The 15,021-nt window shown below is 38.4% G+C and overlaps 1 protein-coding gene across 1 annotated transcript in view; it reads right to left on the reverse strand.

Annotated features, from left to right (window-relative positions):
• Positions 1-9,651: 9,651 nt before the first annotated feature.
• RSRC1 (arginine and serine rich coiled-coil 1) overlaps positions 9,652-15,021 on the reverse strand; it is a 366,646-nt gene continuing 361,276 nt past the window's right edge. The window contains exon 10 of the mRNA XM_073359563.1: positions 9,652-13,308. Within this exon, the coding sequence (XP_073215664.1) occupies positions 13,216-13,308 (93 nt within the window). The 3' untranslated portion in view covers positions 9,652-13,215. The remainder of the gene's footprint in view (positions 13,309-15,021) is intronic.

A 15,021-nucleotide genomic window follows, 5' to 3' on the forward strand; every position in this document is an offset into this window, starting at 1 on the left:
GTGAGTTATCTGTAGAAATTTGCATTTCAGCTTGATTATACTATTTTGCAGTCTTCTCCCCTAAATAAGTACTGTAATTCATACAAAGTTCATTAATAGATTATGACTAAAGTTTCAAGTTATAAATTAGGCTAGAACACAGTCTCGCCTTACTGTGAAATTCATTATGTAAGAACAAACCAGTTATTTTCTTCCATACAATTATGAAATGGAATTGTGATGCCTTTCAACTGCTGCTCACTGCTGATTATTTAGTCTAAGGGTTGCCTATCTAATTTCATGAAGACTAACTCAGACTCTAAAGATAGATTTTCTTCCCAAGTCATAGAAGACCTAGACATAGTTCTCCATACAGACAAATAAGGAAGATGAGTTCTAGCTATTGTTAATTTATTTTGGTTGTTAGTGGAAAGAGGAGCTCTATTATAAATGAGCTCATTATGAGAGGATCACTCATATGATAAAGTCGGTACCCTATTTGCACAAAGTGATGTCTCTAATTGCTCAGACCTTTTTATGGTTTGTGTCTGCTTGAGTTAGAGTTCTTTTGTGTAGATAAAAAGGCTTTTGTAGGAAATCACCTCAGTGCTATAGGACTGTCAGTCTGGAGGGCATCTCCAATGAGATTAATGATGTCTGCCTTAATATAAGAAATCTTTGCATAAATGAGATTATAGATTCTGCAGAAACCTGCCAACTCTTATTCATTTGGAGTAAATATTATCTTTAATTAAAAGTTTTACGGTATCTTGTCCCCAAACTAATGAGATCTACATTGATTTCCCTTAGGAATTAATTTACCTTCTTAATTCTCATTCATTTTGGTAATAGGACTATTTAAATCTTATTCCGACTCTGCACCTTTGTTGAATATACTTGTTTACAACAAAAGGTCACTTTGCCATATTGACATCTTGTTGGTATTTATAATACTCTATTCTCTCTTTTGGTTCCATAAGTATTTGTTTAGTTTGTTACCCAAAACATTTATTACTAATGTCTCCGTTCATCTTAGTTCTACATACTGTGCAACACTTGTCAATAGCTATGTCATTTTGGGATATATTATCTTTGTTTCACACAGAAAACAGATCATTAACTGTGAAGCTAAAAAAACCACGAAGTTAAACAGAACTGCGTAGGTAAGAAAAACACACTAAAAGAAGTCTGAAAAGTACATTGTGCAATCACTGAAATATATCAATGGCTCATTGTATGTCTGCACACTCATCAGCTGCTATTTTTCTACAAGGATTAGTTTTAACCAGCAGGGATGTTTTAGATTTAGAAGCGAAAATTGCATTACGGATCTTGGATACACATACATATTTAACTAGGCAAAGCTCCAGCATATAACAGGGCTGTGAGAATGGAAGCCAGTACCCACTTTAGGAACATACTTTATAAAAGTAATATTCTTGGCTAGAATAGAATTACTTTAGTTAATTTACACTTTTTCTTGTTTCATCAAGAATAAAGACAATGGATCTTAAATATTGATCACTCTCCTGTCACAAGTACAGCATAATATAGTCTAACCGTTTAAAACACGAATGTAAGGCTATGTTTACACTACTGCGGTAAGTCAACCTAAGTTATGCTATTCCAGCTATGTGAATAACGTAGCTTAGCTTGACTTACTGGGGGTGTCTACACTGCACTGGGTTGACGGGAGATGCTCTCCCTTTGATTTACCTTATTCCTCTAATTCCTGGTGGAGTACTGGAGTCGACCGGAGAGTGCTTTGCCGTCGATTTATCGGGTCTTCACTCGACCCGCTAAATTGATCCCCGCGGTAGTGTAGACATAGCCTAAGAGAGCGAATTATTAAAGGCCACCTTCTGGTGCTAGATGGAATTACCATGATAAATGGAACAGCTGTTGTTTTGGGTTTTATTGTACCCAAATATCTATTTTCTTAAGCCAAAATTATGGAAGACTTCACCCACTTGCCTTTTCTATATCTTCTTTCTTGTATTTTGGTATGTCTGTGTCTTCAACTTTGTGTACAGGTAAGCACAGCCATACAAATGATTCATGATAAATCACTTACTTTAAACATTTTTGACTTTACATCTCATGTAAGAAGTGTTGAGATAAATTGATACTTATTGCTCTGTGAAGCTCAGTGGTTTCTGTTCACAGGGGGTTCAAATCAACCTTTTTCTATTTTAATTCATGTGGGCTTTGTACTCTGAATTTCACTTTGAGATTTGGGGTCAAACGAACAAAAAGATTGAAAGTGCTGATTCAAGTAACTAGTGGAATTTATCTAGTGGGGTTCCACAGAGGTCAGTTCTGGGTTTGGTACTATTCAGTATTTTCATTGATGACTTTGGTAATGCAGTGGAGAGTATACTTATAAAATTTGCACATGACACCAAGCTGGGTGGGGTTGCAAGCACTTTGGAGGACAGGATTAAAATTCAAAACAACCTTGACAAATCTGAGAACTGGTTTGAAATCAACAAGATGAAATTCAAGAAAGACAAGTGCAAAGTATTTCACGTAGGAAGGAAAAGTAAAGTGCATAACTACAAAATGAGGAATAACTGGCTAGGTGGTAGTACTGCTGAAAAAAATCTGGCAGTTATAATGGATCACAAGTGGAATGTGAGTCTACAATGTGATACAGTTGCAAAAAAGGCTAATATCCTAGGGTGCACTAACTGGAGTGTCAGATGGAAGGCAGGGGAGGTAAGTGTTCTGCTCTACTCAGCATTGGTGAGGCCTCACCTGGAGCACTGGCATCACACTCTCCGAAAGATGTGGACAAACTGGAGAGAGTCCAGAGGACAGCAACAAAAATTATAAAAGGTTTAGAAAACCTAACCTATGAGAAAAGGTTAAAAACACTCTTTAGTCCTGAGAAAGGAAGACTGGGGGGGAACCTGATAATCTTCGAATATGTTAAGGGCTGTTATAAAGAGGACTGTGATCAGTTGTTCTCCACTGAAGGTAAAACAAGAAGTAACGGGCTTAATCTGAAGCAAGGGAGATTTAGGTGAGATATTAGGAAAAGCTTTCTAACTATAAGGGTATTTAAGCGCTGAAACAGGCTTCCAAGGGAGGATGTGGAATCCCCATCATTGGGGATTTTAAGAACGGGTTGGACAAACTCCTGTCCGGGATGGTCTAGGTTTACTTGGTTCTGCTTCTGTGCAGGGGGCTGGACTTGATGACTTTTCATCCAGCCCTACATTTCTGGGATTCAAAGTTTAACTGGTTTTGAGGGGGAACCATTAATTGGCTTAAGTTCATTGGAAAAGGGCTCAGTCTTGGTCAAAGGGTCAGTTGAGTCTTGAATCTGTATTGTACTCCCAAACTAGCAGAGTTTCACCTGGTCTGATGATTGTAATTAATGTTTCACTCAGCCCTCCTGAGAACTTTATCTAAAGTTATGCTGAAGTCCCTACTCAGCTTTTATTTTCTCCTTACTCCATGCAAATGCCTATGGATTTAAACGAGAGTTTTGAGTAAGGATTCTCTTCATTAATTGGCTTTCTGTTAAAAAAAATTCTGCTCCCTCAAAAGTCAGCTCACACCATCAGGTACTACACTACTTTCAGATCAAACAGAACAATGCAGCACTTTCTGGACCTGAGTGAAGCCTTTCAGAGAACAGACAGTCACTGAGACTATTAGTAAAAGATTTTATGCCTCGTCTGTTGTAATGTAATCCACATTGTGAGATGAACCTGCTGTCTTCAGACTAATGAGTGGGCCTGATTCTGCTCTAGTGTAAGTGAGGGCTAACTCCACTGAACTCACAAAGTGGTACATGTTTGCCCTTGTATACAGCCAAAATCTCCCATTCTCCCTTAGTGTGTTGTGTACCTGTCCCACCCCAGAAGTTGCTGCACAATACCTTAGATCATTTGAGAGTCATCTTGGAATCTCAGTATATACAATTGTAAAATATTCTTAAACACTGCTGTTTTTCCCTTGGAACTGATAGAAAAAAATTAAATAAATTTATGGAATATTTTACATGCACCAGAGAAACACACATCTTAAGAGGTTCCAAGTCCTACATGATAAACAAGAAACATTTGGATATTTCCATTAGCAGATCCATTATCAATCATCGTTGCAGAAGCAGAACATACACTGGGACTAACTATAGATAGATTCATCATTGATTTCTACAAGTTCTTGATGATTTTCCACTAATAACGCACTTGCAGATGCACTTCCTTCCATCGAACATGAATTAGAGTATTATCAATAATTTACAAAGAAGCAAATAATGCTTATGTACTGCAGTCAGGGTAACAAATGTCCTTTAGACTGCACTAGAGGTCACCAGCTTGTGACATGTATCTTTTAGGCCATCCATAAGGCTGCAACTACATAAAGCAAGCGATTAAAAGAAAGGTGCAACAAAATTAAAATTGATATTAATCTAAAAAATCTTTGATACATATATTTTATTAGGTTTCCCCAAAACATCAGTGTAAAATATCTGTTCCCTTCCTCAGGTCACTAGTTGACTACATTAACTAAGTACAATGAAAGTTTACCCCCCCCCCCCAAATCTATTAATTTAATACACAAGAACATAGGAATAGTCAATGTGGATAAGACCCAATGTTCATGTAGTTCCGTATCCTGTCTTTGACAGTGACTAGTACCAGATGTTTTAGAAGAATGTGCAAGAAACCCCACAGTAGGTAGGTGCAGGATAATCTACCCCCATGAAGCTCTCCTCTGTTTAATATTTAATAGAGATTGGTTTAAGACCAAGTATGAGGTTTTATATCTATTCAAAAATGTTTGTTATCCTTAACTATTATAATTCTGAATATCAATAGACAATCCTTTGGAATACTGCTAAATTCTTGACTTCAACAACTTCTTGTGGTAATGAGTTCCACAGTTTAATTACTCCTGGTGTGAAAAAGTATTTCCTTGCATCAGTTTTGAATTTTTTACCTTTTATTTTCATTTGCTCTGTCCTTTGTTCTTGTTTTTACAGCACTGCAGTACAGCATATATTTATGGTTGGTGGAGAGAAAACTGAAACAGGTAAGCTGTCTAAAAAATATTTCTTAAAAGCCAAATCCTGGTTGCAGTGGAAGGGTTTGCCACTTAATTCAATGGAACCAGGCTTTGATCCAAAAGTAGTATTTGTTTAAATGGGCTCCACTGTACTTGTCTAAGATAGCTATTGATTTATAAACAACTTTGGCACCACACATCAAGATATTAGGAAGGAGAGGTGAACTCAGTTCATGACTCATTTCACTGAATAGCGGCTGGATCATTTGCCATTCCCTTTGGTGTTCTAAAAATAAGTGTAGAAGTTGCTGCGTTTGAAAGTCTTCTCTGGGTGGATACATTTTACTTCTTAAATACTGAGAGTTAAATCCTGTCTTGGCTGGCACTGTGAGACAGAGAAGAAATGCTGCCAATGCATAGTCTTCTACTGGCATCCTGACACCTCAAAGGACTGTTCTTTGAAGATGGGAGCAATGCCCTGTGGGGATCACTTTGATGCTCCTCTCACTAATGCTTCTTGCTAGCAGCAGCATGTGCAGTAGCTCACGCAGAAGGCTATACATCCTCATAACCCCTGCAACAAAATAGCAGACCCCCACGGGAACTTTGTACACAAGCCTGCATGGTAGCAGGCTATTTCTCCTAGCGCTATGTAGAGATCTTACGGTGCTGCTTGCATTGGCATAAGAGGGGAACATAGACTCCCTGGGCCAAATTCTCTGTTGGTTTAAATGGGTGAGACTCCACTGAAGCTCAGCTGAGAATTTGACTGTCCCCTCTTTTGTACCAATGCAGCATAGGGCAAGATTTTGCCTCAGCTGTAATATCAAGAAAACAAAAGTACAAAAAGCACATCAACACACACAGATTGAATGGCTAATTAGAGTTGATTTACATGTCAGCTATGTGTGTATACAAATTTCATGGCAGTTCAAAACAAAGAAACTATTTTTGGGGCTTGAAAGCTAAGTGGTTTACACCAAGTCTGGTCAAATTTGTGTGAAATCCACAATGTGACCAGTCAGAGGCTTCTCATAGTTGTGCATATGTGCTCCTGAACAAGGACCTGACTTCCAGGGGTGAAAATCAGAAAGGTGCTCAGTATGGTAGGAAAATATCTGTGCCTAGTTTACACCATTTGACTGTTTATTTTTACCTTAGTTAACCTGAAAGAAGGCGGCTGTCACTCCCAAAAGCTTCGAAGTGGTGGTGGTGCTTGCCTAACCCCCATCATAACACTACAGTGAAACTAGCCGTTCAAGAAATGTGTGCATGACCAGATCACCCTAACATCAAAGTCACACAACTACATTCTGTGGCAGTACAAATCCATAGAAAATAACTGTTTTTACTGACAGAGAGCAGGATATTCACATTTTAATAGTCTAGCAGGGGGTTACTCCCGTCCATACAGGGATAAAAATCTAAGGATTTTTTCACATCTAAGGAAGATTACTTTTCTAATGGTATTTGTTGCGACCTTCAACTTCTAAGAGTCTGGAGAAGTACAGGCCCATTGCTCAAACACTGAGAATTAACATATATTATAAAACAGGTTGCTTTTCTGAACATTCACTGCAAACCTGCTAGTTACAAAAGATTAGATGCATTTGCAGATCAGTTCCACTCTGTCATATTCCCACTTGCTACGGAGCAATGTCAGAGTCAAGGTTGAAGGTAATTTGAGAGCACAGTGCCCAATTCCCATGCAGTTTTACAAGGACTAAGCTGTTACTATTTAGATTTAAAGTGTACTGGTGAAAATGAGGTATCCTTGCTTCCTCCTTTTTTACATCTAAGTGCTTTTACAGTGCCAGCTTTAGAGATGTGATGAGTTTTCTAGAGTTTTAAATGCACAGTGTTTTGTGAAGATACATTTATGAACAATTTATAATAAACTACCATGAAAGTCAAATGCCAACTGCAACATGAGCTGAGCAAATAATGACAAAAGTTATATTTTATTCAACAATATAATTAATTTAGATATAGTCACCCAAATCTGTAACTGGAATGGTAAAAAGGCAAGTAATATTTTTGAAAAAATACTGTAAAATTCACTAAAAAAATTATCCAATAATTATTATTCAGCTGGCCTCAAACACAACAACATACCTGCAAATGTAAGATGTATTTATTCCTGTCTTGATTAATAGAAATTAATAAAGTTCACTACGTGCCTGCCTTACATAGTGCATAACAAGAGAATATACAAGTTGCCTCCAGAAGTGGTGAACGCCTACTGTTTACAGAGAGAGGTGATTCTCCCCTACTCCATTCCCAATAATGTGCTAGAAACTGTCTCTTGGCTGTGCCTCCTTTGTGCTGCTCTGATGGGCAATAGAATCAGAGTTCTAGAGATGCCTCTTTGGACAGGGAGGGGAGAAGAGCAGAGAATTTCTTTAAGTCCACTAGGAACCTCACCATTCAGATATAAATTTACCTGGGTAGCTCTTAGATTCTATAGGATGGGTCCTCTAGAAAGCCATTAGATACATGACCTGCAAACTTCTCCATGCTGCCCTGACAACTTGCCTCAAATCTGATCAGCAGGGATTACCTTTAGGGTTGAGAAGGCATGTTCAGTCTTCATGCATACACACTATTGCCTTCTTTGTTAAGACTACAACTAAGTTCCTAGTTAGTGCTAACTGTATTGTTTGGTGAGGGAGACATGGATACTCATCTATTAGGGATGGGACTGAGACCGTTAACCACATTTCACATAGGCAACTCAACAGCCACCAGATGGTAACTTTTAGTTACTACCGACTCTGGTACGTGTTCAGACTAGTGACGCAGAGCTGAAAGACTCTTCATCCCATTACCAATCCTCTGAGCCATCTAGCCCTCCTTGTCCTCCTTATTGCTTTTCTAAACTAAATTATATCTATATAGGGAAATGCAATTTTGAAAAAACTTAACATGATTTAGTTGCTTTCAAAGAGTCATATTGACTAGGCTTGGGAGAACGGGTTCGGCTAGGCATAGATTGGGGACATAATTGATGGGGACAGGTCTGAAGAACCCAACTAGAGCAACCAATTTTCTCCACAGGGGAAGGCTTGACTAGAGAGACTTGCAGTCTAATGAACTGCATCCCACATGGAAGGTCACTAAGGCCAACAATGATAACCACAATCAGACTTGTTGACCTTTACAGCTGTATAGGCAGCTAGAAGAAACCCTGCTGAACTACAGTTCAAATGGCTGTCACATTTGCTAGATATTCAAGAAAAAGAATACATATACACACTTTTTGAACATGTTCTTAAAAGTTGATAAGACAGATATAGGCCTGTAAATCATCATTGCTTAGATGGACTTAACTATTTACATAAAAATTACTATTCCAGTAACAAAACATTTCAGTCTCTTCTGCAGTTTAGTGTCTGTGTCTAGCTATGTATTTATAAAGTGCACAATTCACCTTGGTATGTAGGCATGTAAGGACTACAGATACACTTTACCAAGTGGGAGTCTGCTCTCTACCATTGTTTTATTTGTTGTAAAGTTTCCCTCTTCTCTCTTCCTGTGAGACTATACTCTGCAGCCCTGTTGTCAGCTTGGGGAGAGATTCTCTCTCTTCTATCTCGGCACAATGGGAACCCCAATAATCTGGATTGGGGCTTTTGGGAGCCTGCAATAATATAAACTTTTAATGATATTATTTTTAATGCTACAGCTTGAAGAGGTTGTGCTTACATTGTGTTCTGAATATAGCAAGGCTTGGGCTTAGTCTACTCTGTTGTGACAGATTTTCAAAAGATAGGACCCCTCACTGAATTCCCTTTGCCTCCTGCAACTTTACAACTTCATCCTCCCCTGTGATTGTAGTTCTGTTGGTGAGTTCCTGTCGGAGAAACTGTCTTCAAAATAGCCCAGTCCTAGTCCATTCAGGGCCTTAGAAATTAGGGCCAGGCCATTGAATTTGAACCGCTTCCCATTGACAACAGTTTTAGAGATGTCAATATTGCACTACCATAAATCCTCCTGAAATAAAATATTATGTTAGCAATTCTATCTAAAACTAATATAATAGCTATTAGTAAATTTTCATGCAATTTACCGATTTAAAAGTGAACTATAGAGGCACCAGATAAGTCAGGAGATTGGCAATAGGATAGTGAATATTTTACCTAAAAATTACCTAATCAAATTCAGCCAAGATGGATTATAATGGAAATAATCTATTTTATGATGGCTGTTCGGTAGCCTAAGTGAAATGAAGAAGTGGGGTTTTTACCCACGAAAGCTTATGCTCAAATAAATTTGTTAAGGTGCCACCGGACTCCTTGTTGTTTAAGTGAAATGGGTTAGTTAATTTAGTTCCTAGGGATAGATGTCTGCATCATAACTTTATTGGCAGTCTCAGAAGAGAGCTCAGAGTCTGAATGGATAAAGTTACTGAACTGTCCTCTCACCCTGTATACGCAATTCCTCCAGGTAAGGTTTAAGGAACTCTGGGGTTTGACAATGTGAGGAATGTTGGACTGCTGCCCACCATACTATGGCCACTTTGTAAGTAAATATAAGACTTCTCTCTCCAGGGCCATCACTCTGGTAACTTTCACAAATCCTAAATTCATTCACTGTTTATTTCAGTGCATTCTCTAAAACAGGTGAAACACCATATATAAACTATATGTATGTAATCACATCACATTGTTTATTGTATCCAAAAGGCAGAACAAGAGAAAAAAATAAGTACAGACCAGCATACATGAACTATTGTCACAAATCATGGGTGATAAAGAGTCATCAGAAGTGCATGTAAGATAAGAGTTAGGAGACATTACAATTCACCAAGAATTCTTATGGTTTAATTTAGTTAGGATTATTTAAAAAAACAATTCTCTCTTTTCCTTTCTCAGTCCAGAATCCATTCCACCCTCCAAAAGCAGCATGAAGGAACTAAAACAGAGAGGAAAGTAGATCAATAAAGGAAACTGAAGCTCTCAATGGAGATTTGTAAGGTTCAGGATGAAAGGTGCCTTTTAGGATTTCAAGGAAGTGAGGTCATGGGGGCAGGTATAGGTATGACCTGATACCTGACTGGCAGCAGGAAAAGAAAAGCACATGGGGAGAGCTAGTTAGCAAGAACTTATTTTTTGGACTATTAAAGACCTTAATTTGTGTTCATTGATTTGATTTTCACGCCCCCATTGTGCATGGTGCATCTGAATTCATAGCCAGCCTGTCTGATTTGGAAGCATATTTAGTTTCTCCCTCAGCTGACAATGGCTCACAAACCAAACTTTTGTAGAATATAGATATATTTTGGGTATATTTATATTGGGACCAGTCTTGTAAAATGGTTTTAATCAGTAAGATTTGCAAAGTTGTCCTTATTCTTTCATGGTTAGTAATAGACCAATATTTCTTTCTAATGTTATTGTCTGCCCTCCTGTATTATTTCTGCTGGCTGAAGTATCTGCCTTACATTGATAGGGAAATGAATAATTTATTTAATCATTCATAGAACAAATAGGATATGGGGAGTTTACACAACCTCAATCATGCAGTCTATCTTAAGTCATGTCCACAATATTCAACTATTAAGACCCCAAGGATTCAGACTCTGGCCTTAAGCAAACTTTACTTGCCTATTTAGAAGCAGACTCAGTGTGCAGAGTGAGTTCACTACCATCCAAGACCCTGCCTTAATATCAGACTTGGTAATTCACTACTGATTGTAGTAATGGTGGAAATTGTAGTGTAAACAGGACTTGGGTGTTTTTACTGTATTGTCTAAGGTGCTAAAAATGCCCAAGTCCTGTTTACACTAAGCTTCCACTGTTGCTACAAATGGAGCTATACCACTGGTGAATTATGGCTATGAAGTTTCCTTGTGTAGACAAGATCCCAAAATGGTGAGGACTCCCAAATGTCCATACAGCAACCATATGCCAGGCTCATCCTTTGACAGCATTAAAGATGACTGGCACAGGAATTTTACAAAGTTCCATTAACTTTAGAATGCTTGGTGTTTTGAATGTTCCCAATAGTCAGGCACAGTAGGATACCCAGTGCACTGTTAACATTTAACTGCATCATAAGACTTAAAGGACAAGAAGATGCCATTTAAATTAATTTAAAGCCTCTCCACCTAGCTATTGGGGCTATTCAGCAGGGTACATTTAAAACTATAGAATTTTGTACAATTACTGTATTTTGTTGGTTACCTGTATCAGTAATCTGCAAATGGTGCTATAAAAATCTAACTGTAGAATGATGTGCTCATCATCCCAAATGGTGTCTGGGGAACTTCAGCACAAGGTTTTAAACAACTTCTTTTCCTTCTATTGCAGGTTTAGTGATAGCTATTCCCATTCAGTTGCCAGACCCAGTTCCCTATTATGATTCAACATGGACTTTGCGGTTGATATTTCACTGTAGATTGATCATCAGTAGCAAAGGAGCCCTGCCTATACGGGTACATCCCATTTTTTCCATTACCGAATGGTTTTATAATTTTTCAAAATACCCTGAAGTTGTAAAAATGCAATTATAAAACAAATAAATCTAATTCAAAATAAAAATATTAACAGCGTTATAGAACTGTGTAATATTGGGCTGAACATGGCTTGGAAACTGAACATTATTATTATTTATAAAAGACATACCAGTAAATTAGAAAGAGGACAATGCCAAATAGAGAACTTTTGAAAATATTCATTTTGACCACTGCTTCTCTGACAATTAATGCAGTTTCTCTTCATTTAGTTGCAGGAGATTTGATACGTTTAAAAGTAAACAATTATTTTAAACCTGTCCCAATGAGACTTGTCCCAGTCTCACTGTTGTTAAAAATGGAAACTGCATCTCAACATATTTTAATCCCCTGATAAAATGTATAATCTACCCAAAGGTAGATCTCTATAACGTCTTTTTGAACAGGTCTGGGTTATTGAGAGGTAATATTAAAAAAGTGACTGCATTTGCCCATGGCTTGATGCAGGTTATTTCCAGGTGATTTGTCCATAGATGTTAGGTTTACATTTCTCTTTCTTTAACACAAATATTTTCACTACAGATGTGTTAGGTACTTCAGAAGAGCCATTTTTTTGCATTTAATTATGTAGCTGACTGGTATGTTGCTGGACAATGAATGGAAATTCAGATTTTGTTCTGAAATACACTAATTGGTGTTCACTAGAGGGAACAAAAAATGGTACCAAAACTTTAGTACTGCTTTCCCTCATTCTCCCAAAAATATTATGACTTTAGATTTAATTTGTTCATAAATTGAATGCTACCCCAGATGTGACTAATCTTTCATTAGCAACGTGTTTTAAAGAGCAATTTGGATAACTGAAAACTTTATATTCTGAAACACTCTCTCCATCTAGTTTTAAGAACTGCAGAGACCATTTTAGTCTTCTTCAATATACTGCTGTACAGGTGCACACAACAGTATATGAATCATTTCCCATTAATAGGTCATACACAGAGCTGACCCCTCTAGAATGCCAAACATTTTAAAACTGTTTATGAAATGCATTTCTTTAAACCAGCTGAGAATCTGCACGTTTGAGTTTCAAAGGGATAGCAGTACTATTTATCATACATGCTTATTGAATCTTTACGAGCATGGTGGCCGTGGGAAAAGGCAGAAGTAGAGTTAAACCCAATGTTTCTTTCTATTAAAAAATATAGCTTCGTATATTTTCATTCTGGTTTGTCTGCCCGAGACATGCGTTGTACTGGTGAGGAACAGGGTAAGGGCCAGGGCAATGGGTGAATGTACAGTTCAGCACATCTCTTCAGCAGCCTCTGCCGGCAGGACGCATGCGGAAACCCAGATTAAAAGCTGCTTCTCCCTGGGAAGACCACAGGCCCTACTTTGAGCTGAATCCCTCTTGGGGGGCAGGAGGCCTTGATGGCCCCAGGAGATGCCATTTATATCGTCCTGCTGCAGCACTAGTAAATTTGGCCCTAAGCCTTTCCCCATTCTTTGACAGTCTCATGTCTTCGTTCATCCCCAAAGCGCTACCTGTATACAAATTATTCTGAATATTGAATACATGTAACTCACAATGAATAAAAGGGGATAATGAGTGAGAGTAAAGCATGTATCTCCATTCAGATGAAGCTTGTGTTCTTCTTACAACTCACATTTACTTTTTAAGAGATGTTAACAGTAAAACAATTTTACAGGAGATTTTTCTTAGCATCATAAAGAAATTCTGGTTGAAGTTCCCTGTAATTCACTCAAGCCACAGGACTGCCCATCAGCCTTTCTTGCCGAAGAGCAACCAATCTCTGGAACCACTTTTCCTCTGCTTCTGCCTTCTCAATGAATAGCTGTAGAGGGGGAGGGAAGACAACTAATTTTAACCTTCTGTTGTTGATTGGGTTTGATAATATTGTATTGATACAGATATTGCATATTTCACTGCTGTCAAAAACAAAAAAGACAACCAAACAAGGAAATTAAATACAAAATCTATGTTAAAAGGTTGAGATTTTAATCATATGAACATCAGGAAATTTAAAGTTATGGCTTCTACAGCAACTGCAGCTCTGTCATATTGTACAGCTAGTACATCTATATTAAACATAGGCAGTATAATACAGCAAAATACTATAAATGCACCATGTGTATCTGAATTAGTTGCTGTAGAAGCTTTACTTTTGTTTCCTTTACTTCTACATGACTGAAATTTTAAATATAAACACTGCATTAATATAGTTCTTTGAATTAAATACAATCATCCTGTGGCGTGGATGGAAGTAGAAAACCACAGCTGTGTGCTGAAATAATGGCAGAACCTTGGAAATATCCATTAGCAGGGCTAAAAAGCACAAACATGAAATTCCACTTAATTAGGAGTGCATAAAATGTGTGAGCCAACTTTCACTTTGATATTTTGGATTGAGGTGGGATTTTATAATGTGCATGAGGTCAGATAGAATTCCCACAGCCAGAAGTCAGGCCCGGTCACATGGGAAAGTTGTACTGGTTTAATTAGTTTTTAAACTAATTTAGTTAAACGGGTTCAATAAGAGTGTCTTGTGTGGACACTCTTATTTCCATTTAAAAGTTTCCACACAGGAGTTTGAACCAGTTTAGCTATATTGATTTAAATTCACACCTTAGTTTAAACCAGTGCAACTCGCTCATGTAGATAAGCCCCTAGAGTTTTTTGAGTGTGGTATTCAGAGGGTATGTTAACACAATACTGCAATATAAGCCTGGGCTTAGGCTCAAGCCCAAACCCCATTTCTGTCTACACACAATTCTGTCTGACTCAGGCCATCAGGCCCTCTAGCCCAGACCTGCAAGGGGGCTGGGTTCGAGCTCGAGTGCCACAGGACTCGAGCCCAAACTTCTCCGTCATTTAGCATGGATGCAGCTTGGGTCTGGGCCCTCCCAGACTCAGCTACTGACAGTCTGCCAACACTATCCCACAATCCCATGGGAAGTGTCCTTTGTCCTGCCTATCCCAAGACTATCCAGTTAACTCCCAGGAAATGGAAACAGCCCCCGATTCAAGTACAGCTGCTCGGCATTTAAGCTTCATTTTATCTACTGAGTTGCAAGCAGAGTGAACCTTCTCCTGCATTTGTGATGGCTATTGACAGGAAGAAGTCTTTTGTCAAGCACTGCTACCTGGTCATGAGAGCACAGTCAGATTTTGGTTAATCTCTAGTGTGAGGTGAGCAAAACATTTGACTTAGCAAGAGTTCCAGGAATGATTACATGTACCAGAAAATAGCAAAGAAGCCGGCAGTGCTGGGGATTCACCAAGCTGGTGACCAGTTTATGGAACAGATTAAGTGGCTCGAGAATGACTACTGAACAGACGGGCATAAGAATCACACCTCTGGGAACTCACTGTCATCCTGCCCCTTTTACAAGGAGTTTGACTGGGTGCTGGGTACTGCACCAAGCACTGAGCCAACAGTCCTTCACAACAGCCCAGTCAACCTGTATGGCAACCTTCTGACCCCAGAATCCAGTATCAGACTGGAGAAGAGCCAGCAAGTGCTGGACCAACCTGCCAGAGTGACTCT

The sequence above is a fragment of the Lepidochelys kempii genome, chromosome 9 (genome assembly GCF_965140285.1).
Source record: "Lepidochelys kempii isolate rLepKem1 chromosome 9, rLepKem1.hap1, whole genome shotgun sequence".
In the NCBI taxonomy this organism is placed as follows: domain Eukaryota; kingdom Metazoa; phylum Chordata; order Testudines; family Cheloniidae; genus Lepidochelys; species Lepidochelys kempii.